This window comes from Lissotriton helveticus, chromosome 5_1 (genome assembly GCF_964261635.1).
Source record: "Lissotriton helveticus chromosome 5_1, aLisHel1.1, whole genome shotgun sequence".
NCBI classification, from domain to species: Eukaryota; Metazoa; Chordata; class Amphibia; order Caudata; family Salamandridae; genus Lissotriton; species Lissotriton helveticus.
The window spans coordinates 1,214,621,700-1,214,647,992 of record NC_136065.1 but is presented as its reverse complement, the minus strand read 5'-3'; the positions used below and the strand labels follow the sequence as shown (position 1 = coordinate 1,214,647,992).

At 47.1% G+C, this 26,293-nt stretch overlaps 1 protein-coding gene across 3 annotated transcripts in view; it reads right to left on the bottom strand.

Annotated features, from left to right (window-relative positions):
* The window catches only part of INPP5F (inositol polyphosphate-5-phosphatase F), a 1,146,251-nt gene that overhangs the window by 183,282 nt on the left and 936,676 nt on the right, over nt 1–26,293 (bottom strand). For all 3 annotated transcript variants that reach the window (XM_078643924.1, XM_078643926.1, XM_078643927.1), the window contains one exon: nt 14,921–14,992. In XM_078643924.1, the coding sequence (XP_078500050.1) occupies nt 14,921–14,992 (72 nt within the window). The remainder of the gene's footprint in view (nt 1–14,920; nt 14,993–26,293) is intronic.

Below are 26,293 nucleotides of genomic sequence, written 5' to 3'. Positions count from 1 at the left end.
ATATTGTACTCAAATCCGCTTTCTTCGAGATTTTACTCGGCGGTGGGCGCCATCTTGGGTGAGGAAGGCGAGGTCAGCGCTCAAGTCGGGCCGGCCTCCCACCCTCCTCCTCCCCATATTATGTGTCACCCAACCAGACGGCGCAGCGGGCTGGCGCAGCGGGCGCGCCGGAAGCGCGCCGAAGTCGAGCCAAAGTCCAGCCCGTCTGCGCCCGTCCGCGGCAGTCCGTGGCTCGGGGCCACATCCCCTGGCAGTTCTACTCAAAATACCATAAGGTATGGCAGACACGCACTACTTGCGCTACAACCAGTTACACCTATCGATTGCATACACGCAATGTCTGCCCTGTCACTTACAGAATGCACAAGGTGCCGCTTTGTACCCCTTCCTCAAATCCCTCACACTTCCTCGGGCCCTATCATCAAAGCTGCACTATTGAATTGTAGATCCCTACGGAAGCATGCTTTAGAAATCTATCATCTACTAGAAGATCTAAATCTTCAGATCCTCTTTTTAACTGAAACCTGGCTAGATGATCACTCGGATCCGGACATCATCCAGGCCATGCCCGACGGCTATTCCCTAGCCAGATTGGACAGACAGAACGGCAGAGGAGGCGGCATCGCCATAGCCACGAAAGCTCCGCTAGTCTGTTCCCTAGTACACACTCAGGTTGATCACAGTGAAGCCGGCACCTTCACAATTAACACTGGCCCCAATCACTCGATCTCTGGCATTTTGATATACCGACCGCCAGGTACACTACATGAGTTTACATCAACCCTAATGGAAGCGGTCACTCATCTAGCACTGAGGAAATCCAGACTGTTAGTGCTGGGGGATCTCAATGCTCATTTCGAGGATCATCTAGATAAAAACGCTGATGATATCCGGATGGAATTGCAATCTATTCAGCTTGATCAAATAAATAATGAGCCTTCTCATCAACTAGGACACCTTCTAGACCCCGTTTTTAGCAATTGGCAGGGAGTGCATACCTCTGATCCTATACCCATACCCTGGTCGGACCACTACATTATTCCCTTCACATTGCAGCTTGACAGTACGGAAAATGTTAGGCATCAATCCCTACGATACAAACGCAGGAAATGGAAGAACTTCTCCCTTGATTCATTTAAACAAATCGTACAGGACGAAGGCCCTCCCAAAGGGATCGACTGTGAGGCAGCTAATGACAATTTAAACAACATTGTCATCAAGGCCCTAGACATCACAGCCCCAAGTCGTACCCTGTCCAATGCCAGGAGATCTAAAAAAACTGCTCCTTGGTTCAGCCAAGAACTGCAAGCCATGAAGACGGCTTGTAAGAAACTCGAGAGAGCTTGGCGACAGAATCTCTGTGCTGATATTAAAATACAATATAAAACAACACAGAGAGAATATTACAAATCAGTTCGGGTGGCCAAAGCAGAGCATTATCACACCCGCATAATGGAAGCAGGCAATTCCTCCAAGGAACTGTTTCTTATATATAAAGAGATATCCATAGTGGACGTGACCTCCCCCGCGCACAATGACTCGGTGGAAGTGTGCAACAATATTGCTCAATATTTTGCAGGCAAAATACATAAAATCTACTCTAGCTTCTCTAACCAGACAGATCCGGCCACGAATTTCATCGAAAATGACAAACTTGTAAATACATCTGTTTGTTTAAACTCTTTTACAGTCCCTTCCTATGAAATCCTATACAAAATGTGCAAAAAAATTAAATCAGGATCCCCTAGGGATCCAGCACCCCCGAAAATTTTAGCCGAAGCCTTTCCTGTGCTAGAGCCTCATTTCAGGCACCTATTGCATGCTTCCTTTACTACCTCCTGCCTTCCGGAGGAGTGGAAACAGGCAATAGTATTACCCATTAAGAAAAAATCAAACATCAGCCTGGACATAATGGACAACCTGCGACCCATATCCCTGCTACCCTACGTGGCCAAGTTAGCAGAGAAAATCGCTAACAGTCAACTTATGGAACACCTTGAGAACCATAATGTTTTCCACAATTCGCAGTCGGGTTTCAGAACTGGCTTCTCTACGGAGACAGCTCTCCTGAGGGCCACTGAAACCCTACGTGAAGGTGCAGATAAGGGAAAGACAATGGCCCTCATCATGCTGGATCTCAGTGCCGCTTTTGACACTGTAGCACACACCATCTTGCTACAGTGTCTAAATAAAGCGGGCGTCACCAACAAGGCACTGGGTTGGCTGAAATCTTTCCTGATTAACAGGACCTTCCAGGTTCAAAGAGGGACTTTCCTCTCCGACAGGGTGATGCTGGAACAGGGGGTTCCTCAGGGCTCTGCCCTGAGCCCTACCCTGTTCAATCTCTACATGGCCCCGTTGGCGGAAGTGGTGCAATCGTTCGGCGTAGAGCTTGTCTCTTACGCCGACGACACACAACTGCTCATATCCCTGACCCATGCCCCTTCTAAGGAAGCTGATAACTTCAACGCCTGCATGTCCAAACTAGCTATGTGGATGAATGAACACTGTTTGAAATTAAATGGGACAAAAACAGAGGTCCTCATTATGGGAGGAAATGAGGTCAAATGGACGAAAGAATGGTGGCCCAGTTGTCTGGGTCCCCTGCCCACGCCCGCACAAGAGGCGAAGAACTTAGGTGTATGGGTGGACAATAAACTGTCCTTTGACAGCCACGTAAAGAGGACTGTTGGCAAATGTTTCGGGGTGATGAAAACCCTCAACCGCACCCTCGACCTGTTACCCACCAACTCCAGGCGCACCATGACACAGGCATTAATAACGTCCCGCATTGATTACGGGAATGTACTACTCATGGGTACTTCAGTAAAAAATATAAACAAACTACAGGTTCTACAAAACTCGGCAGCTCGCCTGGTGCTAAGGCTTCCCCGCCGTGCCCCCTCACGTCCTTCTCTAGCAGCCCTCCACTGGTTACCAATCAGTAAGAGGATTGCTTTTAAAGCAATGCTATGGTGCCATAAAATAATTCATCACAGAGCGCCGGCATATATGTCTGATCTGGTGTCTGTGTACGAACCCAACAGATCTCTCAGATCCAAAGGAATGGGTCTACTTAAAACTACCTGCCCCAAAAAAGCGAAAATGGGTGGCAGATCATTCCGCACCTTAGCCGCCAGGCAATGGAACCTCCTGCCTCTAGAGATTAGGTTGGAGAGTAATGAATTAGTATTTAGGAAGAAGCTGAAAACTTGCCTCTTTGCTGTGTGAAATGGCTCTCTCTTTCCTTCTTCTGCTGCTGCTGTCTTTCTCTATAGCGCGGGGACACGCCGGGAGGTGTTACCATGCGCTCTACAAACTCCTTTAAACTAAACTAAAACTAAACAGCGACACCAGGAGAGGTGAGGAACCCGCAAAAGGGAGTCCACACCCACCCAGCGTAGAACAGAGCTATACAATAGCTACAAGTACCCCACTTAGGGTATGACACGTCCCAAAGAAAACATGGGTACCACTCTTAGGGAAAAAATCCCGCATCAGAGAACAAGAACATAAGACCTGTGGCAGGAACCACAGACGGCTTACCAATCAGCCAAAAAATACACACTTGTCAAAAGGGCTGAACCAGCAGCCAACAGAAGAGAGGGGCCAACCAAGGGATCCTGAAGGCATGTCAAACCACACAGAATATATAAATGGCCCACTCAAAAACACCAGATTCCAGTAGCAGGTGGGATAATGCCTCCCATCAAGCCCGAAGGATCAACAAGCCAGCCTACGGAGGGGGAGGCGGACAGAGTCCCGCAAGGAGACGCTGAATGGCGGAGTCCGCATGAGTGTTAAATAAAAGGACCCCATCAAAGGGCAGGTCAACCAGACACTCTCTAATATTCTCAGGAAAAAGAGCATCCCGCAGCCAAGCATGGCGATGGAGAGCCACAGAAGTGGCCATAGCACGGCCAAGAGCATCGGCAACATCCAAGGCCGCACAGAGAATAAACGCGGCCAACTACCGACCATCCAACACATGGTGCAGTAGATCAGCTCCGGCACCCTCATGGAAGACATAAGAAAGAAGGGACTCCACAGAATCCCACAGGCTGGAGGTATCCCTAGCCAACACACAAAGAGTGTTGAGCACCCGCAAGACAGCACTGGATGAAGCGAAGATGTTACGACCCCAGGAATCCAACCACCGGGCCTCCCGAGACAGAGGAAACAACACCACAGGCAACAACGGAAAGGCAGTCCGCAGAAGAGAGCCTGGAGTAGAAGGGTGGAAGGAAAGGCAAACAGGGTCATGTGGAGCAGGACGGTGGCGATGCAGGAGCGGCTGAGGCACCGGATCACCTGTGGCAGGGCGCCCCAAAGCCCCAAGAAGAGAATTATGGAGCAACGCTTCAAAATGAAGGGCAGCTCCCGTCCACCAGAGCCCTGGTGGAGAACATCCAGAAGATTATCTGTAGGGAATGGGGTGACAGGTTCACCCATCCGCAAAATGCCAGCAGCCATGGGAAGAACTGCGTTACTTACCTGTAACAGCAGTTATCCAGTATTGGTGTCTTTCATAGATTCACATGCCTGAATCATTCCCCGTCGTCGAGACGGGAGCCTCCGGTACATAAAAAAGTAATGTCCTATAGACATACATAGAGAAAATAGGCCTAAGGGTCTCACCTTAGTAGCCTTTCGTTGTCCTTATGCAAAAAGGACCAAACTCTCACAGTCAGCCAATCAGCTCCGACCTCCCTCTAGAACCTTCCTGGGAGGAGCCTCAGTCCCTCAGATTTTCATACGCACTCAGCTAGTTAGGCGTAATATTGTGAGAGAGGGATGTGAGACTTCCCAGGGGAGGCGGGAGGGTTGCATGTGAATCTATGAAAGACACCAATACTGGATAACTGCTGTTACAGGTAAGTAACGCAGTTCTTATCCAGTATTAGGGGTGTCTTTCATAGATTCACATGCCTGAATCAGAGTAGCTAGCAATTAGAAAGGCACATTCGTGATGGAAAGGTGCCCTGCCGGCATGTTAGACAATGCACACATTGTACTACAGCATGTAAATAGACAGCATAAGCAGAGCATCACAATAGCAGAGAATGTGCATACCTGGATGGCGGGATGAGGGAAGGCTCACCTCACTGAAAGAGATGGCGTAGTACCGCCTGTCCCACTGCTGCATCCTTCTGAAGTTCGAGATCCAGGCAGTAGTGTCTGGAGAAGGTGTGCGGTGACTTCCAGGTCGCCGCTCTGCATATATCCAGGATCGGCACTCCAGCGAAAAGTGCTGCTGACGTGGACATTGCCCTGGTGGAATGTGCAGTGACACGATCAGTCAAAGGCCGTCCGGCCTTGTTATGACAGAATGCAATCGCTGAGGAAATCCATCTCGAGATGCTTTGCTTCGTGAGAGGCAGGCCCATTCTTGGATTGCTGTATGCCACGAATAGTTGTGAAGATTTTCTGAAGGCTTTGGTTTTATCCAGATAGAACTTTAGACATCTCTTGAGATCTAAAGAATGGAGCGCTCTTTCGGCTGCGGTGGAAGGGTTTGCAAAGAAAGACCTAAGGACTATTGGTTCATTGAGATGAAAGTCCGAAGGCACTTTCGGAATGAACTTTGGGTTCGGTCTTAACATCACTCTGTCCTGTCTGAATTGTAGGTATGGATCCTGAATGGACAGGGCTTGAAGTTCGCTCACTCTCCTGGCCGATGTTAGAGCGAGCAAGATCGCAGTTTTCCATGAGACGTATTTGATGGATGCCCGATGAATGGGTTCAAAGGGATGCCTCATAAGTTGGTTGAGAACTAGGTTCAGATGCCACATTGGGGGGACTTTCCGAGGCCTCGGAAAGGATCTATAAAGCCCCTTCAGGAATTGTTTGACAAGTCTATTGGACCACAGGGAAGGTCCTGTGAAAGTTCTGGTGAACCTCGATATAGCTGCTAGGTGGACTTTTATGGATGCATGTGCCAGTCCTGATCGTGCCAAGTGCAGCAGGTATGGCAATAGCTGTTCAGGAGTGACGAACAGCGGTTGCAGGCCCTGGTCCGAACACCAAATGCAGAATCTTTTCCATTTGAGAGAGTAGGTTTTGTTGGTACTGTCTGCTCTCGCTTTCGCCAGTATATCTCTGCAGTCCTGCGGGATATTTAGGCCACCGAACTCTCTGTGCTCAGGAGCCAGGCCGATAAGCTGAGCGATTGCAGGTTCGGGTGTTGCACCTGCCCCTTGGACATCGTTAGGAGGTTCGGGTGCTGTCGCAGACGAATCGGTGTCTTGATAGAGAGCCGAAGTAGATCCGAGAACCAGTGTTGTCTCGGCCAGTACAGGGCAATCAGGATCAGGGTACAGGGCTCCGCCTTCATCTTCCTGAGGAGCCTCGGGATCATGAGAAACGGAGGAAAAGCGTACGCAAACACGCTGAACCAACCGATGGAAAAGGCATTCCCCAGTGATCCCTGTTGGGGATGCCAGCTTGCGTAGCTTGGGCATTTGGCGTTCCCCTTGGTGGCAAACAGGTCGATTCTTGGGACTCCCCATTGAGAGAAGATGTGCGTCAGCGCGCTGTCGCTCAGTTCCCACTCGTGGGAGAGTGATCGTTGCCTGCTTAGGGCGTCGGCGATGGTATTGTCCCTGCCCGGCACATAGTCGGCCTTGAGTGCGATTCCCTGCAGCACTAGCCAGTTCCAGATCTTCTGCGATTCGCGTGATAGAGAGAGCGAACGCGTTCCTCCCTGTTTGTTGAGATAGTGAATCGTCGTGGTGTTGTCCGTTTTGACGAGCACTGGGGAGTGCCGGATGCGTGGTAGAAAGGCCTGTAGTGCCAGATACACGGCTCTCAGCTCCAAGAGATTTATATGAAGCTGTTTTTCCTGAGTGTCCCATTTGCCGCTGATCCGAAGGTCCTGAAGAACAGCTCCCCATCCCTCCAGGGAAGCGTCCGTGGTGATCACCAGAGGTGTTGCCGGAAGGAGAAATGACAGTCCTACGGTCAGATTTTTGCGACGCCTCCACCAGGTTAGACTCTTGGACATTTTGGGTGTTATCCAGACAGTGTCCTCGAAAGAGCCAGTACTTTGAGTCCATTGGCTCGCGAGCGCCTCCTGCAACGGGCGCATTCTGAGTCTGCAGTGAGGGACGAGAAGTATACAGGAGGACATCATGCCCAGGAGGGATGTATAGGTCCTGACCTTCAGGTGTGTCCTGTTCGCCACAGCCGTGGCCAGGGACAATATCTTGTCTGTCCTTTCTTTCGAGGGAAAGGCTCTTGCACACTCTGTGTCCAAGGTTGCTCCGAGGAAGGTAATTTTTGTCGTAGGGACGACACAGGACTTCTTGAGATTGAGGGTTAATCCCAGCCTCTGAAAAAGATTTGTGCAGGCGTTGGAGGATTTGGCTGCGTCTTCCTCCGAGGGTGCTTTCACCAGCCAGTCGTCTAGGTAGGGGAAGACCTGGTGACCCATTTGACGCAGGAAAGCTGCCACTGGTGCAAGGCACTTCGTGAAAATCCGCGGCGCGGATTTGAGGCCGAATGGTAGTACCTTGAATTGATAATGTTGCCCTGCCACCTCGAACCTCAGGAATTTTCTATGACACTTGAGGATGGGAATGTGGTAGTAGGCATCCTGGAGATCCAAGGATGTCATGAAATCTCCTTTTTCTAGAATGCCTAGTATTTCTTGAATCGTCACCATCCTGAACGATTGGCTTCGTAGGAAGACGTTGAGCGCTCGGAGGTCCAGAATGGGCCGCCACTTGTCCTCTTTCTGGTGTACAAGAAAGAAGTGGGAGTAAAAGCCCTTCCCCTTCAGGGGTGCCGGAACGCGCTCGATAGCTCCTTTCTTCTGCATTACAGAAATTTCCTGGAGAAGCAGGCGTAAGTTTTTGTGCGCCCGCCTGCGAGGAGGAGTCCTGGGAGGGATGGTGGTGAATTCGAGGGAATGGCCAAAACGTATAATTTGGAGAACCCACCTGTCCGTGGTTATGAGTTGCCAATTGTTGAGGAAATGGGTCAACTTTCCTCCAATTTGTAAGGATGGATAGGGTGGCTGGACTGGCTGGAGTAGCTCGTCACTGGCGGCCGCCAGTGCCCCTCTTTGTATTCTTGCCTCTGAAGTTAGATCGTCCATAGGATGATTGACGGCCTTGAGGTTGCTTATGTTGGTATTGACCTTTGTTAGTATAGGAGTACGAGGACCTATTCTGATAGGAACCTCGATACGAGGACTGTCCTCTGGATCTGTTGCCTCGAAAGGACTGGTTCCGGGACTGTAAGGTACCCAGAGCCCTTGCCGTATCCGTGTCCTTCTTCATGGTTTGCAATGCCTCATCGATTTTGGACCCAAAAAGGTGCTGGCCATCGAAGGGCATGTCCAAGACCTTGGATTGCACCTCCTGGCGGAACGACGTCGCTTTAAGCCATCCTTGACGGCGTAGGACCGCAGCTCCAGCAAGTTGACGAAAGCCAGTCATGGCTGCATCGATAGCACAGTCTATTATTTCGGCTGCCGAAGATTGACCCTCCACTAGTAGAGCCTGGACTTCCCCATGGACTGAGTCCGGCAGGTCTGACAAATATGGGGCTATGTCTTCCCAGAGTTGGCGATTATAACGCCCCAACAAGGCAATGGAGTTGGCTACCTTGACGGTCATGGCCGAAGTCGTAGTGAACCTTTTGCCGATTGTGTCCAGTTTTCTTCCTTCTTTGTCCGGGGGAGCGGACAGCGGGGAGGAAGGGTTGCGTGAGTGTTTCTGGGCCGCTTGTGTGACCACTGAATCCGGTTTAGGGTGCCCGTTTAGGCAGACCGCTGCAGACAGTGGGGCTTTGTATTTTTTGTCTAGGCGCGGAACAACCGCAGACACAGAAGCGGGCATCAGCATTATCTTCTTGCCTTGTTCCCATAGAAATTCTATTATTGGAATAGATTTAGTCGTCTTTTGAGTCTGCTCCTTAAAATCGTGTAGGAAGCATTCAGTTTCTGTGGATTCGATAGCCATATGGAATCTCTTCGCCGCTCTTTCCACAATTTTATGGAAGCCGCCTATGTCTACCGGCGGCGAGTCCGCATGGCGCGGTTGGGGCGATGCTGGTGAGGACGCCACATATTCATCCTCCTCATCATGGGAAGAGTGGGCCTCCTGGACCTCTCCTTCCTCCAATTCTTCCTCCTCCTCATCCTCGTCTGACGACACTACCTCCTGAGGTTGTATCTTCTCATGGTGGGCCTGAGGGGGAGGTCGAGACGGTTTTGGGGCTGCCGCTGGGTTAGGAACGATAGGCGGCTGATCTCTACTGTCAGCGTCCGGGAAGCGTTGTTTGTAATCCTGTACAAGGAATTTCAGGTCGTTCACCAGAGCAGCAGGTAGGCATATCATGGGGGTAACCTCCGTGCTGACTTTAGTGTGGACGGAGTGCTCCTGGTAAGAGAATTCCTCTACCTCCTCGTCAGTGCTTTGGCATTTGACATGTAGGTCCGAGATGGAAGTAGCGGGGGCCAGGTGGTCATCCTCTTCTGAGTCTTCACTCTGGAAGATTTCGTTAGGCGGGTGCATCTCCACTTTGCTTGGAGACGTGGTCTCCGGCGTAATATGCGGCTTAGTAGACTTGCCCAACGCAGGACTGGAGATGGAAGCCGTCGAAGGCGTCGTCGACGGTGGTAGCGTGAGGGATGACACCTCCACGAGCTTGGTTTTCTTCCATGTGTCCGGAAGCGTCTTCGTCGACGACGAGTCCTCCGTCGACGGCCGCTGTAATTTCGTCGACGACGACGACGAGTCCTCCGTCGACGGCATCTTTAACTTCGTCGACGACGACGAGTCCTTCGTCGACGGTAGGGTCCTCGTCGACGGAATCTCCGTAGACGGCAATTTGGTCGTCGACGACCGTGACGTCGTCGGTGCACTCGTCGACGGCGAGCCCGTCGTCGATGTCGTTCTCGTTGACGTTTTCCTCGTCGACGTCTTCGTCGTCGATGCCCTCGTCGATGCTGTCGTCGTCGGGGCTGTCGGTGGTGGGTTCGTCGTCGACGTCGTCGTCATCGTCGTCGACGGCGTAGTTTTCGTCGACGGAGTAGTTTTCGACGTCGACAGGGTCTTTGTCGTCGACGATTTCAGTAGTAAAACGGAGGAAATAGGTCTACCTGTCGATGACGATGATGGAGATGTTATCGTCGACGGTGAAAGAGACAACGCTGACGTCGTCGACACCGTGGTAGTTACTGAGGTAGTCCTCTGGGCAGGTCTGCTAGAAGCCCGAGCAGGCTTTTTAAAAGTCTGAGTATCCTTAACAGACACAGAAGATGTCGTAGATCTTGCCTCTGAAGACTTCTTGGCTGTCTTCCTAGGAGGGGTGTCTGAGGGGCCAGGGGAAGTTACCCGTGGCCTCTTTTGAGAGACTGCTGAGGTTTTAGAGACACTACCTTCGGAAGATTCCAGAGTGTCTCTGTCCTTGAGTCTGTCGAGCCAGATGAGAAGGCGGCCTTCCCTGTCTCTCACGGTCTTTCTAGGGAAAGACCTACATATTTTGCAGTCTGCAGGGACGTGGTCCGGATAAAGGCAATATAAGCATAAGGTATGCTTATCATCCACATGGAGCCTTTTCTTCCCACATGAAGAGCAGGCCCTGAAAAGGGCTTTCTTCTGGGATTCAGACATCGAAGAAAGCAGTGGAAAGCAAACACTTACTGCCTCAAAGTGTTACTGAAGTAGTCCTTGAAGATTGTAGAATGAAGATTCACCTTTCAAAGGAAAGTAGATGATTTATAAGGAATCCTGAGAAGAGCTCAGGCTGGAGACTCCCTAGCACAACGTGCGGTAGAAAATCTGAGGGACTGAGGCTCCTCCCAGGAAGGTTCTAGAGGGAGGTCGGAGCTGATTGGCTGACTGTGAGAGTTTGGTCCTTTTTGCATAAGGACAACGAAAGGCTACTAAGGTGAGACCCTTAGGCCTATTTTCTCTATGTATGTCTATAGGACATTACTTTTTTATGTACCGGAGGCTCCCGTCTCGACGACGGGGAATGATTCAGGCATGTGAATCTATGAAAGACACCCCTAATACTGGATAATAGCCCGAACAAAGGCAACACTGGCCTCCATAGGGCGCCGCGGAGGGGAAAGCAATTCCTCCGTGGGTGACGGTTGCAAGCTGAGCCGTCCGTCCCGAAGTCCAGCTATAAGGGGAAGCGGCCAGCCCTGGAATGGTGGGGATCCACAGACGAGTAGGGAACCGGAGAGATCCCCGGGGAGGGTGGAGATGCCGGTGGAGGACCCAACCGTGAACAAGAGGGTCCGAGGACTTAGACCACGGGGACGGCGAGAAACCCTCCCTGGTAGATGCCGGTCAAAAAGCAACAATGCAGCGCCCTGTCTCCGGAGAGGAAGAAACCAGCAGCTGACAAACCTCTGGAGAGGAGGGAACCTCCTCAGGAGACGACTCAAGGACCCAACGACGGCACGGCGCTGTGGAATCCGCCACAGGTGCCAGCTCGACGTTGAGTGGCGCTGGAGTGGGCACTGGCACAAATTACTGAAAAATGATGCCTAGGGAAAAATTAAAGAAAGCCTATATAAGATAAAGATTCAATTCATTATCTCTATCTATAAGAATTTATTTTCTTCTGGAGCATATCTACATTTTTTAAGTCGTCAAAAAATGGTGACCAAGGGAGAGGGTGGAGGTTTCTTTTCTATTTATTACCCCCTCATTTTCTTTTTCAATATTGCAAATACGTAATTCTTTACTGTTTTTTAACACATGTATATATATACATATACATCTCATACATATATACACCTATATACAATATATACACAAACAATATATCACAGTACACATACAACAAATATATGCTTGAACTTTTTTGAGTCCACGCCCTTATTATTTTAACCAAAGGATGCTTCTAAATCATGTAACCAAAAGGCATTCCTTAATAAAGGTCACCATAAGAAAAACGGGAGGATAGAAGGTACAATCCTGAAGTCCTGCTAGTCTTATGCTCTTTGTTTAAAAACATTTTCTTCACTTATTCAAATTTTGACATGGTGCCTTCCATGAAAGTGTTGACGCGTTTCAGCCTTACTAATTTCCAGGCCTCATCAGGACTAGGGCGTTCAAGGTTCCGCCATCTTCATGTCGAGTCCTACACCTCCTTAAACAATTCTTTCCGCTTGAAGTATCTAAGATGTTGTTCACGAATCTGACTGCCAGCCTTTATATCATAGACAAACATCTCTTTTGTAATCAATCCAAGGGACACACGTAAATGCCTCAAAAAACGTTTTTCTCATATGCGCTCATTCACTCCGTATTTCGCATTTCGCCCGGCCGCCATTACCATCTCTAGAATCATTCTAGAGATGGTAATGGTGGCCGGGCGAAATGCGGAGTAGGACTCAACATGAAGATGGCGGAACCTTGAACGCCCTAGTCCTGATGAGCCATTATAGGTATGGGGTTAGCCCAATGCAGTCTGCGGACCTGGGTACAAAGCGATATAGCATTACAATGGTCCTCAAACCATTTAGAAACAAATAATTTTCACTTATTTCTTTGAGCCTGAGTTAAATCTATGAGGCTCAGGAATCAGTATTTCCATCAGAGAAAAAACAAAGAAAAGGATGTGTAGCCACACAATCGTTTATGAAAAAACATAGACCATTTATTCTTAATTCATAAATCCAGACCAAACATCGTCTTAGAAATTACAACATCATTATTAAAAAGTAGCTGGTCCTGATGAGGCCTGGAAATTAGTAAGGCTGAAATGCGTTGACACTTTCATGGAAGGCACCATGCCAAAATTTGAATAAGTGAAAAAAAAATGTTTCAAACAAAGAGCATAAGACTAGCAGGACTTCATGATTGTAACTTATATCTTCCCATTTTTCTTATGGTGACCTTTATTAAGGAATGTCTTTTGGTTACATGATTTAGAAGCATCCTTTGGTTAAAATAAGAAGGGCGTGGACTCAAAAAAGTTCAAGGATATATTTATTGTATGTGTACTGTGATATATTGTTTGTGTATATATTGTATATAGGTGTATATATGAATGAGATGTATATGTATATATATATATATACATGTGTTAAAAAAACAGTAAAGAATTAGGTATTTGCAATATTGAAAAAGAAAATGAGGTGGTAATAAATAGAAAAGAAACCTCTACCCTCTCCCTAGGTCACCATTTTTTGAAGACTTAAAAAATGTAGATATGCTCCAGAAGAAAATAAATTCTTATCGATAGAGATAATTAATTGTATCTTTATCTTCTATAGGCTTTCTTTAATTTTTCCCTAGGCATCATTTTTCAGTAATTTGTGTCTTATTTGCCAGATGCCGTGTGGTTAATTGGGTTCCCCCTGTAGTATACAGGAGTGGGCACTGGCAGCGCCGAGACGACCACCACCACCACGGGCTCCCCAGAAGGATGGGACGGAATCGGAGCCGGGTCGGCTAAGGAGTGGCGCCGAAAAAGGCACCGGCTTGACCTCACATGGGGCAGCCACCCGCGTAGAAGACAGAGAGTGGCACGGGAAAGCACCCCAGGACCCGGCCTCCACCCGCGGCACCACCGGGGCCGGGGAGGAAAGCCTTCGGCACCAAAACGGCGCCGACTCGGCCTCTGGTGAGGCAGCCGTCTGCTCAGAGGGCCGAGGGGAACTCGGGGACGAATCCTGAGTCCCGGCGACCTCCTGCGACACCACAGGGAGCCCCATAGGGATTTGCGGCGAGGCAGGGATGCCACGTGTTGAAGAGTGGAGCCCCGAAGGACTACCCCTCGACGACACCACCTTCCTACAACCTGAAGCAGAAACCTTCGGCGCCGGGGCCGAAGCCGCCAGCGACTTCGCGGAAGGCCCCTTGCGAGGGAAGGGATCCGCGGATGTCTCAGGAGGAGGAGGAGGGGCCAAAGAAGCCTGCAGACTGCCAGCGTAGGCTGTCATTTGGGCCCTAGTCACCCCGATGCATGGAAAAGACGGATAGCAGTTCTGACCAATTTTCATAGGTCCAATTTCCTTCAGTCATACACTCCAATATTTGTTAATCCCCTATTAATACATGTTTTTGTTTCCACACTTTGAAATTTCACTGTAGAATTCCTTTAACCTGTATAGGGAGATATTAGTGAAATACAGCCTTATCTACTATGTTGTCTAAATAGTTATGACAGATATGTGCTAACGCATTTTAGATTTGGGATTTTCCATCGATTAATCAGCTACCCTAATAGAAATGACTGGTCAAGTGAGCTATATTGCTGCCCCTGTGATGATCTATCCCCACAATCTACAATCCATGTGGTTCTTTTTTGCAAATGATATGCAAAATAAAGAGTCAGATGGATGTTGCCTCTCTTGAAGGCAGGAGGTTGGAGGCAATGTCGTCCAGCTTTCCTACATTTGCAATTATTGGATAGCTTTTATTGTGTTGGTGCAATGGTTAGTTTTTTAAGCTTACTTAGAGCCAGGAAGTGTGTTAGGGGTTAACTGTTACAATTAACCCAAATTAACTAAACTGTGGGTGATGGTATTGCAAGTTTTACATAATGCATAAAATGTCCACCCCACTTCTAAATATCTGCGATAACTGTACTGCCTGGGCTCTTTTTATGGTAGATGAATTGTTGGAAATACTGAACGATTGTATGTATTTTAATAGTGTTTAATATGTTTTTAACGGCTTTATCTGCTTTTGTGATTTTATATGACTAACATCGAAATAAAGCTTACTTTGATTGATTGATTGATTTAAAACCGATTTCTTATATTCAATTTTATGTTATGTCTTCAGGACAGATGCAGAAGTCTCTGGTGGGCAGAAGTATCTGTAATTCATCTTTAAAATCCATTGATTCTATGTTACGAATTAATTGGGGTTCACTAAAATATAAGTGACAGGTTACTTATGACTTGGTGAGCGAGGGACAGGAAGGACACCATTTTACTTACTAGGCCATATAGTATGCACAGTTCGACAGCAGAAGCAGGACATCCACATCTTTGTGAGTGGCATCAAAAATGCTGCAACCAGAAAAAGTAATACATTAGCATTTTCATGCGACTCCAAACAGACATTGTTTGCACAGTCACTGATAATTAAAGATTCTGTGCCAAAATACAATTCATGAAGCTCCTTTAACTAATCAATAGTTTACATTAAAAATCCTGCATATCTACCTGAACACTGCCAGTTTTGAAAATACAGGAAATACGTTTTTCAAATATACATTGGCACTCCCTACACATTACTGTGATATTAGTGTTACTGCACATCTCAGTAGACATCACAGTCGGTAATTATCTGCATAATCGCAAGTTGAAAAACCACATTCGTTAAGAATCACATGCGATATAATTTGATTATGAAATAAATGCACCCTGTGCTAAAAACAGATATCGATATTTAACTTTAGTGATATTTATCGGATGCAGAATTTAAAAACCAATTACAAGTCTGTTTTTATGTGAAAATCTGTGGTAAATGACAATGAAATTTCCCACCATCACACAGAGCGCTGCAAATGATTCAACATGTGTGGCTGTACAAAATAATAACATTTTAAAATTAAAACATTTAAATTTGAAGGTAATACGAATTTAGAAATAAATGGTTCATCATATCTTTGTATGCCGATTACATACTGTTATCTCCGAGAAATCCCACAAATATCTGGAGCAAGCTAGAGGGAAGGCTCATGGCCACTCTCTGGATTCATGCTGAACGTAACTAAATCACTGTCTTTCGCTATATTGGAGCCAGGGGACCTTTGCAAGTGCTAACACTATTGAAAATACCTGGGCATTAAAATGAGTGAGGTATACAAACATAATATGGAGGTGATGTTGACAGTGCTTGCATCAGGTGTATCTAGATGGTTAAAATTCCCCATATTCTTCATGGGACTGATTGCACTATGCGAAATGATAGTCACGCCCAGAGAACTGTATGTGCTATATTGAAATGCGAATCCCGGAAACATGTTTTTTCAAGCTAGATGAGCTGCTGCGTAAGCTGTACTAGAAAAGATCAAGGGACAAAATAGTGCTTGACACCCTGCAATTATCATAGAGGGAAGGAGGCATGTTAACAAATCTCATAGCATATCAATATGCTGCACAACTACAAGACGTGGTACTATGGCTCGAAACAGAAATGAAAGGCCCAATGAGTGAGATTGTTCAATAATATACCCGGTAGAATTAAAAGCTCTTTAACTGGTATCGAAAACAGCTACAAGCCTTTCTATGCCTAGGTTTACATGAAGGTAAACTGTTGACAGGAACCCCCAACAACTAGGCAGGGCCGGCGCCTCCGTTATGGCAGAACAACGTTGCCCGCCTGCTGCGAGTGCAGCTGGCACATACAAGAGTAATAAATACTATTTTAATAATGTGTCCCAGGCTCGCGCTTTGACAGCGCGATGGCAGAGGGCGGGGCTGATTAGTGCAATTGCACTACTAATGCAGACCTCCGCATGTCAGATTGTCCGGCTGTCTAGAACCGGACAATCTGACCTGTGCACTTCAAAGCGCACCTCAGAGCTGCAATCCTAGGGCTGAGAAACAGCTGAGGGGTTGCAGCCCCAGGCCCCCAGCCTCAAAATGAGCGATGGGTTAGATAGATACAACAAACCGCAGCTCCAGGATTGGCTGGTTTCGTGTTGTACAAGGGAGAAACTCCTTCCCTTTCCGCCCATGTCAGCGCCAGGAGGAACAAGCATTGGCAAAGCCAATAGGTCTCGCCTTTGGGACATTATTAGTGTTTAGCCATGCAACACTTGATGTTGTTGCACCAAGGATAATGTACTGGATAACAACACACTTATAAGGTCCCAAAGGCGAGGGCTATGCCAATGCTTGTTTTTTAAGTGAGTGTTGACAGAGCAATTGTTTTATGAGAGTAAATAAGTTTGTTTAGTTGTCTCTAAAACAATCAACCTTTCTTGAAATAAATTAACATATAAAGTCCTTTCTCCTAACTGTTGTGCTTGTCCCTATTTTCAAATAAGAAATCTGTGGGGAATAAAGCACGTAACAACGTTCAACCTAGGATGTACATTACAGCAATGAATATCACAAATGACCGAGCTTGCAATAACATACATGACCACATAATGGCAGTTAAGTATAGAATAATCCAGTTACTTGTTTCTTTTCTCTTTTTCTTCCGTAGATCACAAGCAAAGTCTTGAGAGTATTGAATGCTAAGAAAATGATAAATAATGCGCAAAGGATTCAAAATGGCGCTTACGTAAGGATTAGTTACTTACCTGTAATCCTAGTTCTCTTCCAGGGGTATACTCATCAAAGTCATAAGCACTGAATAGTCCCGCCCATGTGCGGGACTCCGGAGCAATAGCCAATAATATGCATATATCTACATATATATATATATATATATACACACATATAAATACGCATAAAATAACCATATATATATAGATAATGCATATACATATACATATGCAGCCCAATATAACCATACTAGGCTAAAACAACTGCCACAATAGCCTGTAAAATCTTTACATTTGCTAAATAAAGACATATAAAACACATTATATGATAATGTAAAGAAGAAAACACTGCCTAGGTTTTCTTTGAAACACACAACCTTTATTTTCAAAGGTAAAAACAGGCAGGATCATAGAGGCAGCTTTAGCCTAGATAGGCTGCATAGTAACAACAGAAAAATCTGGCGCCGTGCCTTTAAGACCTCTGTGAGCCTCCAGGCTCCCATCATGCACCACAGGTGACAGTTAGGTCAGTTCTTTTGGACGGCGTATAACAGTGTGATAACTGCATAGGTAACATGTAAAAGAGACAGGTCTGGTATTCGTCCGGGGAGGCGGGTGGGTGTGCTTATGACTTTGATGAGTATACCCCTGGAAGAGAACTAGGATTACAGGTAAGTAACTAATCCTTCTCTTCCAGGGGATACTCATCAATAGTCATAAGCACTGAATAGAGTAGCAAGCCCATCCCATACCCTGCGGACTAATATCAAGCTCTCTAAACGGTACACTCATAAAAGTATTACCCAAACAAATTCCTCAGGGATGCTTGACCAACCTGAGCATCCGCCTGAGTATCAGAATCAAGACAGTAATGGCGAGAAAAGGTGTGAACCGAACGCCATGTAGCTGCCTTACAAATTTCATGAACAGGAACATTTTTAAGCATTGCTATAGTAGCAGCCTTTCCTCTAGTGGAATGAGCTCTCGGTCTACCCGGGAGTTGTTTACGTGCCAATTGATAACATAACAAAATGCATGACACAATCCATCTAGAAATGGACCTCTTGGATGCAGGCAAGCCTGTATTCAGAGGACCGTAGTTTACAAACAAATGATCAGTCTTTCTAATACTTTTAGTTTTATCCAGGTAAAACTTTAAAACTCTTTTCAAATCCAAAGAATGTAGAGCTTTTTCAGCTGAAGAGCTCGGATTAGCAAAAAACGTAGGTAGTGTCACTGATTGGTTAATGTGAAAATCCGAGACTACCTTAGGAAGGAATCTGGGATGCGTCCGAAGCACCACTCTATTCGCATGGAAAACGAGATAGGGTTCTGAAGCACAAAAGGCCTGAATCTCGCTCACCCTGCGCGCAGAAGTGATCGCCACAAGGAAGGACACCTTCCACGACAGATGTTGAAGGGAAGCCTTGTGTATAGGTTCAAATGGAGGACCCATCAATTTAGACAAAACCACATTAAGCTCCCAAGGAGGTGAAGGAGCCCTCACGGGAGGATACACTTTCCTGAGACCCTCCAGAAAATCCTTCACAACTGGCATTTGAAAGAAAGAAACCTGAGTAGGGGACTTTCGATATGCAGTAATCGCTGCCAAATGGACCTTAATAGAGGAATACTGCAAACCTGCTTTGGCCAAAGAAAGTAAGTATGGTAACAGTACCTGTTCCTGACCACGAATCGGGTCATGTCCTTCAGCAGCACACCACATGAAAAACCGCTTCCACTTGAAAGCATACGTCTTTCTTGTAGAAGCTCTCCGTGCCTCTCTTAAAATGTGCATACAGTCCTGGGAAAGGCCTAGATGTCCGTACTGGACGAACTCAGGAACCATACTGCTAGCTTCAGGGACGGCAGGTTGGGATGGAACACTCTGCCGTTCTCCCTCGTCAGCAGATCCGGACAGCAGGGAAGCCTCCTGTGCGGCACTTTGGATAGATGAAGGAGATCCGGGTACCACCATTGGCGAGGCCAATCCGGAGCTACAAGAATCATGTCTGTCTGCGACTTGTACAGTTTCTTGATCACCAAGGGAATGAGTGGAATCAGTGGAAAGGCGTAAAGTAATGTCTCTGACCAGTCCATCCATAGAGCATTCCCCTTGGACCCTCGTTGTGGGTACCTGGACGCGAAGACGCAGCATTTTGCGTTGTCGGCGTCCGCGAAGAGATCGATTTCTGGAGATCCCCAGTCCTGGAAGACATCTCTTATCACTTCGTCTTTTAAGACCCAGTCGTGTGCTTCTGCGAAGTGCCTGCTGAGGTCGTCTGCTTGAACGTTGAGGACGCCGGGCAGATGGACAGCTGAAATTGTCATACCCCGAGCCAGAAGCCACTTCCAGATTGCTTGCGCTTCCAGTGACAGAGGTCTGGATCTCGTTCCGCCCTGCTTGTTCAGATAGTACATTGTGGTTGTATTGTCCGTCTGAACAAGCAGAGAGGATGATTTGAGAACTGGAAAGAAAGCTTTGAGAGCCAGATGTACCGCTCTGAGTTCCAACATGTTTATGTGATACAGTCTTTCTTTCTCTGACCACACTCCTTGAACTTGAAGGGACCCCAGATGGGCTCCCCATCCTTGCAGGGACGCATCTGTCACCAGTGATCGTCTGGGCATGTCTTCTTGAAAAGGCACTCCCACTATCAGATGACTCCGCTGCATCCACCATCGGATGGAGATCCGCACTGACAGAGGTAGTGACAGTTTGTCTTCCCAACGGTCTGAAAACTGGGACCACTGATCCTCCAGTGACTGCTGTAGAGGTCTCATGTGCAGCCTGGCGTTCGGAACAAGGAAAATGCAAGACGCCATGGATCCTAGCAGAGACGAGATCTGTCTGGCCGTTGGTCGAGGATTCTTTAGTAAAGTTTGACACTTGAGGAGAATAGAGGACAGTCTCTCCTCCGAAGGAAACGCTTTTGCGTCCTTTGAATCTAGAAGTGCGCCCAGATAATGTATCCTCTGTGTGGGGTTGAGGATAGACTTTTTGAAGTTCACGTGAAGGCCTAGCCTCCGCAGTTGATGTATGCAAAACGTGAGATGTTGTTGCAGCAGACTCGGAGACGCACTCTTTAGCAGCCAATCGTCTAGGTAGGGATAGACGAAAATATGTCTCTTCCTTAGGAAAGCCGCTACGACTGCCATGCACTTTGAGAAGGTGCGAGGAGCTGACTTTAGCCCGAAGGGCAAGACTGTGTACTGGTAATGACTGGTTTGTATGCAAAACCTTAGAAATTTCCGATGCTTTGGGGCGATGGAGATGTGGAAATAAGCATCTTGAAGGTCTATGGAGCACATCCAGTCCTTTTGATGCAGAAGTGGAACTATTTGATGTAACGCCAGCATTCTGAACTTTTCTCGCCGAATGAACTGATTAAGGCGCCTGAGATCTAGTATGGGCCTGAACTCCTTGTTTGGACCTTTCTTTGGAACTAGAAAGTATCGGGAGTAGACGCCTTGACGACGCTGTGCCTTCGGGACCTCCTCGATAGCTTTCTTCAAGACTAACGTAGACACCTGCTGTTTTAAAAGATGAAGGTGATGGAACACCGACTTTTGAGGAGGAATGGAGGGTGGAGGAGCTTTGAATCTGACTGCATATCCATTTTGCACAATATTCAGCACCCATTTGTCGTTTGTGATGTTTTTCCACTCGTCCAGGTAAAAACGAACACTTCCCCCCACCGGAGTGGGTAACGGGATCAGGGGAAGCAAGCACTCACTGTTTTTGTTGTTGCTGCTTGTTTCCAGGTGCAGACTGCCTGGAAATACCACCTCTTCCTCTACCAGGACGACGCTGGGAGAATTGGGATCTTCCCTGATTCTGCTGTGACGACCATTGAGGGGTTTGAACCCTCTGCTGGTTCTGTCTGCGATCATAAGGGCGGTATTTCTTCTTGAAGTTGTCCTTTCTCTTTTCGAGACCAACAGCTCTTACAGTATCGAGCTCTGTCTTCATCCTTGACATCTCATCGTCAGCATGAGACCCAAAGAGCGATTTTCCATTGAAGGGTAAATTCAGAATCCGGTGTTGCGCTTCAGGCTTAAGACCCGTAAGCCTCAGCCAAGCTGTTCTTCTCGCACAGATTCCATGGGCATAGCCATGCGTCGACAAATCGGAAGCATCTGCAGCTGCGCTAATCACCTGGTTAGCCACTAGCCCACCTTCATGAAGGATTTCCAGAAAATCCTGCTTGTCTTCTTTCGGACGTTTTTCTGTAAAGCGAGACAAGGAATCCCATATAGAACGGTCATAGCGGCCCAGTAAAGCAGAGGCGCTGGCAACCTTCATATAGGAAGCAGAAGTGGCACACATCTTCTTTCCTAATGAGTCCATACCTTTACTGTCCTTATCAGGGGGTACAGATGATGAAGACGCTCCTGTTTGATTCTTACGAGCTGCTGAAACGATGACTGAATCAGGCAGTGGCTCAGACCTCAGAAATAAAGGGTCATTGTCCGGAGCTTTATATTTCTTTGCGATCCGCGAAGGAACCGCACCTAAGGATGCCGGTGTTAAGAATTTATGCTCCGCAGGTTCCAATAGGCCTGGAACCAGGGGGAGTAAAGGCCTCGATGATAATTTTTGATGCAAAGTCTCGAAAATTACCGTTGTCTTGGCAGTAGAGACAGGCATATCGATATGAAGTTTCGCTGCACCCCGACAGAGAACCTCATTAAACGTAATCACGTCATCAATTGGTGAAATCCTACTCGGAGGAGTTGATGACAGTGTTGGAGAATAGTTCCTTTTTGAATTGGTAGACCTTGTGGACGACCTAGTATCACGTCTTCTAGACGATCGATGATGAGAAGACTTAGGAGATGGTGAAGCTCGCCTCCTTTCAGATGGAGACTTTCTCGTCGGAGTACGTTCACGTCGTATTGCAGAGTGCACCACCCGTATCAAAGGTGACCTTGATCTAGCCGACACCGGAGACTTGGAACGAGATTTTGGAAGGTTAACTTTCCTTATCTTCCAGTCTCTGAGCTCCCCCAGCCATCGCGGCGAGATATTAGCTGCTGTAGGTGAAGGGGCTCTTGAAGGCTCTGGAGAGATTTGCACAATCCGCAACTCAGGTGAGGAAGAGGACCTCCCAGAGGAACCAGATCTCTTAGAGCGGTCTTTGGACACCGTTCTAGGTCTTTTTGCAGCAGGAGACGTCGCCGACATTCTCTTCGACGTCGATTTTCTCGGCGGCGATCTCCTCGGCGTCGATTTCTCCCTCGACGGCGATCCCCTCGACGGCGATCTCCTCGGCGGCGATCTCCTCGGCGGCGATCTCCTCGGCGGCGATCTCCTCGGCGGCGATCTTGTCGACGACGAGTGCCTTTTCGGCGTCGACGTCAGGCGTTTCGACGACGATGCTTTTCTCGGCGTCTTGTGCCACGACGTTGCATGACTGGGGCTCTTCGACGTCGAAACCTCTACTGCCCAGTTCGACGTCGGCGTCATGGCACCTCTCGACGGCGACCTCGACTGATGCTTCGAGCCTCTCGGCGGCGACCGTCGACGAGACGACGTCGAGTCCCGCTCTCTTGCAGTCATAGGCGAGCCAGACCGGGACCGCCTATGCTCATGTCGTTTCTCACCTTGCTTCGACGATGACTTCTTCGACGGCGAGGGATGCTTCGACGTCGACATATGCCGCGACGGTGATTTCGATGTCGATTTTGAGCACGCAGGTACCTTGGAAGAAGATCTGTCCCTCGAAGTGGAAGGGGACCGATGTTCTTCTCCCCTTTGTCCTTGCGCTGAGAAGAAGGCTTCCTAGAGTGAACATCTTCTTTTCCACTCACGGTTTCTCCTCTGTCATGCAGGGACTGAAGCCTGCTCTTCTCTCTCTCTCTCAAAGTCCTACTTGAAAGTTTGCTGCAGTGGTAGAAAAAGTTCTGGCTTATGAGAAGAAGGTAGACAAGCTACACAGACCGAATGAGGGTCTGTCTTGGCCATTATTTTACCACAGGCCGGACACTTAGCAAATAAGGCCGGCATTGTGACTGAAAAAATAGTCCAAAAACAGTAAAAAAAATTATTGGATTAGTCAGATAATGACTAAAGACGTCGTGTAATGATGAAAAAATTAGAGAAAAACCAGAAGAAAGTGAAAAAATATCACCAACTGGCGAGCTCAATGCTCCAGGATCCTCACAGAAGGAGCCGGAAAAAAGAACTGACCTAACTGTCACCTGTGGTGCATGATGGGAGCCTGGAGGCTCACAGAGGTCTTAAAGGCACGGCGCCAGATTTTTCTGTTGTTACTATGCAGCCTATCTAGGCTAAAGCTGCCTCTATGATCCTGCCTGTTTTTACCTTTGAAAATAAAGGTTGTGTGTTTCAAAGAAAACCTAGGCAGTGTTTTCTTCTTTACATTATCATATAATGTGTTTTATATGTCTTTATTTAGCAAATGTAAAGATTTTACAGGCTATTGTGGCATTTTTTTTTAGCCTAGTATGGTTATAGTGGGCTGCATATGTATATGTATATGCATTATCTATATATATATGGTTATTTTATGCGTATTTATATGTGTATATATATATATATATATATATGTAGATATATGCATATTATTGGCTATTGCTCCGGGGTCCCGCACATGGGCGGGACTATTCAGTGCTTATGACTATTGATGAGTATCCCCTGGAAGAGAACGTTACGTTTCTGAACAACGTTACGTGACATGACGTGATTGCCGTTAGGTCCGTGAAGAAGTCTGATGGCTGAGCTGAGAAAAAGGCGGTTGGTGTTCATGTTTATTTGATGTGATAGCATGCGCTCATGTCTCCTGCATCACCGCAACAATTTGTAAGATGCAAGGCTCCTCAAACGTATCGCATTTGAATGTATTCACCAAGCATAGGTTACTTTAAACAGCAAGTACAAGCCAAGTCAGGCAAATTAAAGGTCAAATGTAAAAGCGGCTGCAGAGTTAGGAGAGGAGATTACTTAAAACGCAATTACCAAAGACATGCCGGCCGTGAAAGCCTTTGATGCCGCAGGGGGTGGAGCGGCAAACTGAAAGCACGGCCGGCCGGCCGTGAAAGCCTTTAGTGCCGCAGGGGTTGGAGCGGCACCAAGCTGGGCAACAGATGGCTGACGATTTGATGCTGTGCACGCGCATTGACCTAAAAGCGCACGGGCACAGCACCAAATCGCCAGCTAGTTAAACCTCTGTTTAAGCCCCTTTATATCTCGCTCCCGCTCAATGCGCATGCGCATTGAGATAGGTCGCTCGACCTAAAGAAGACCGCATCCAGAGCCTGCGCTGCAGCGAAGAGATGGAAAAGAGCGGCAGTTAAGTTCTTTTAATTTGTTGTCAGTTTCCCCTCCCTCCTCCCTGTCTTCCCTTCTACTCCCCCCGGCCGCCAGTCTGTCCCCACACCAGCCGCAACTGACTAGGTGATGTATATTTAAAAGGCAGACTGCAGGGCTTGCCACTTTCTGTGACAGACAGGAGATCAGCAATGCAAACTTTCTCACGTGTGCTGATAGCAGCATCCTTCCGAGATAGCTGGCTTAACTTCCCCTGGGAACCAAAGGGACAAAAACTTAAACAAACATTCTTAAGTTTGGGAGGAGAAAGGAAACTGATATTCAGGTTTTATGTGGCAAGCCTTTAGAGAGACAGTAAGGCAAGCCCTTCTAGCCACCATACATATTCCAGATCGGAATTGATAGAGATTGGATATAAAGGTAAGCCTCTGTGATGTACTTCCCTTAATGTTAAGACACTAGCTGATCAGTATTTATGTCAAAAATGTGATTTCACATTTCACCTCGCCTTAGAGCCTCGGCACTATGTGGACACGGGTCAGCAGCCAGTACGCCCTCGAACTAAGCTTATGCATTAAGACAGCTCGCTTTCTTGTTTACTTCTTAACACAAGGTCACTTATACACACAGGCATGAATTTGACGATCCTATGGACCTAGAAAACCCAGACATTTCCTTCTTTATGGAGACGTGTGCAGATGTTGCGTCTGACCCAGACATTCATATACAGACATCCCAGAAGGCTACGACCTAATCAGATCCGACAGACAAAACAAGCGAGATGGTGAGATAGAAATTATATATCACAACCACGTCAAGGCTATTTTTAATTCCCTGTCACACCTGAACTGCAAGCCTTAATGTTTAACTTAAAAATCATCGATAAGTATTCCTTCAAAGGACTTCTAGTTTATAGCCCTCCATGCCCCAGGGAACATTTCACTAGATCACTATTGGACTTTATGGAATCTTGTGTAGATTATCCCAACTTCACAAAATTTCAGGCATTTTAATATTTACATAGAACGCCCAGAGGATAAGAATACAGAGTATTTAATCAATAGTCTGCACAGCTTCGATCTTTTACATCTGGTGAAACTCTCATCCCAGCAAGCCAGTCAATTGTTCACAAACAACCCCGACCTAGTGGTAGAAAAATCTGTGCCTCTGGTCTGGTCAGCCCACATCCCTATAATGTTCAAATTAACAATCCCCACTAAAAAACCCTGCCACGTCCAAGGCACCCTTGGTATTAAAATATCGTCCCTAGAAAAAAATTGGTAATGCAAAATCAAATAACTTGCTAAGGGAGTCTCACCCCACAATTAACGGTGACATTGAACAAGGGTCTGCCCATTATGCTGCGTGTGGATTGACGCAGCAGTCACCGTTATCGCCCCTAAAACCAAGACAAATCACAAGTTCACGCCCTCAGCACCTTGGTATTCCCAGGAGCTTAGGGAGTTCAAGAATAAGTGCAGACGCCAGGAGTAACTCTGGAGACTTAACAGCCCGGAGGAATTTTTTTTATATAAAACCTTAAGGAATATAAAACACAAATAGGCGCAGCCAAAGCTACATATTTTATAGGAAAAATTAAAGCACCCAACAACTCATCTAAGGAACTTTTTAATACGGTAAAATCGCTGTCCAATTTCTGTAATAAACATATTTTTAGCTCTTATCAACTAGCGTGTGAAAAAATAGCAGTTTTTTTTCATCAAAGTAAATGATATATATTTGGAGTTCACCACAATGGTGGATAACGCAGAGACTTTCCGTAATGAAGGAGAT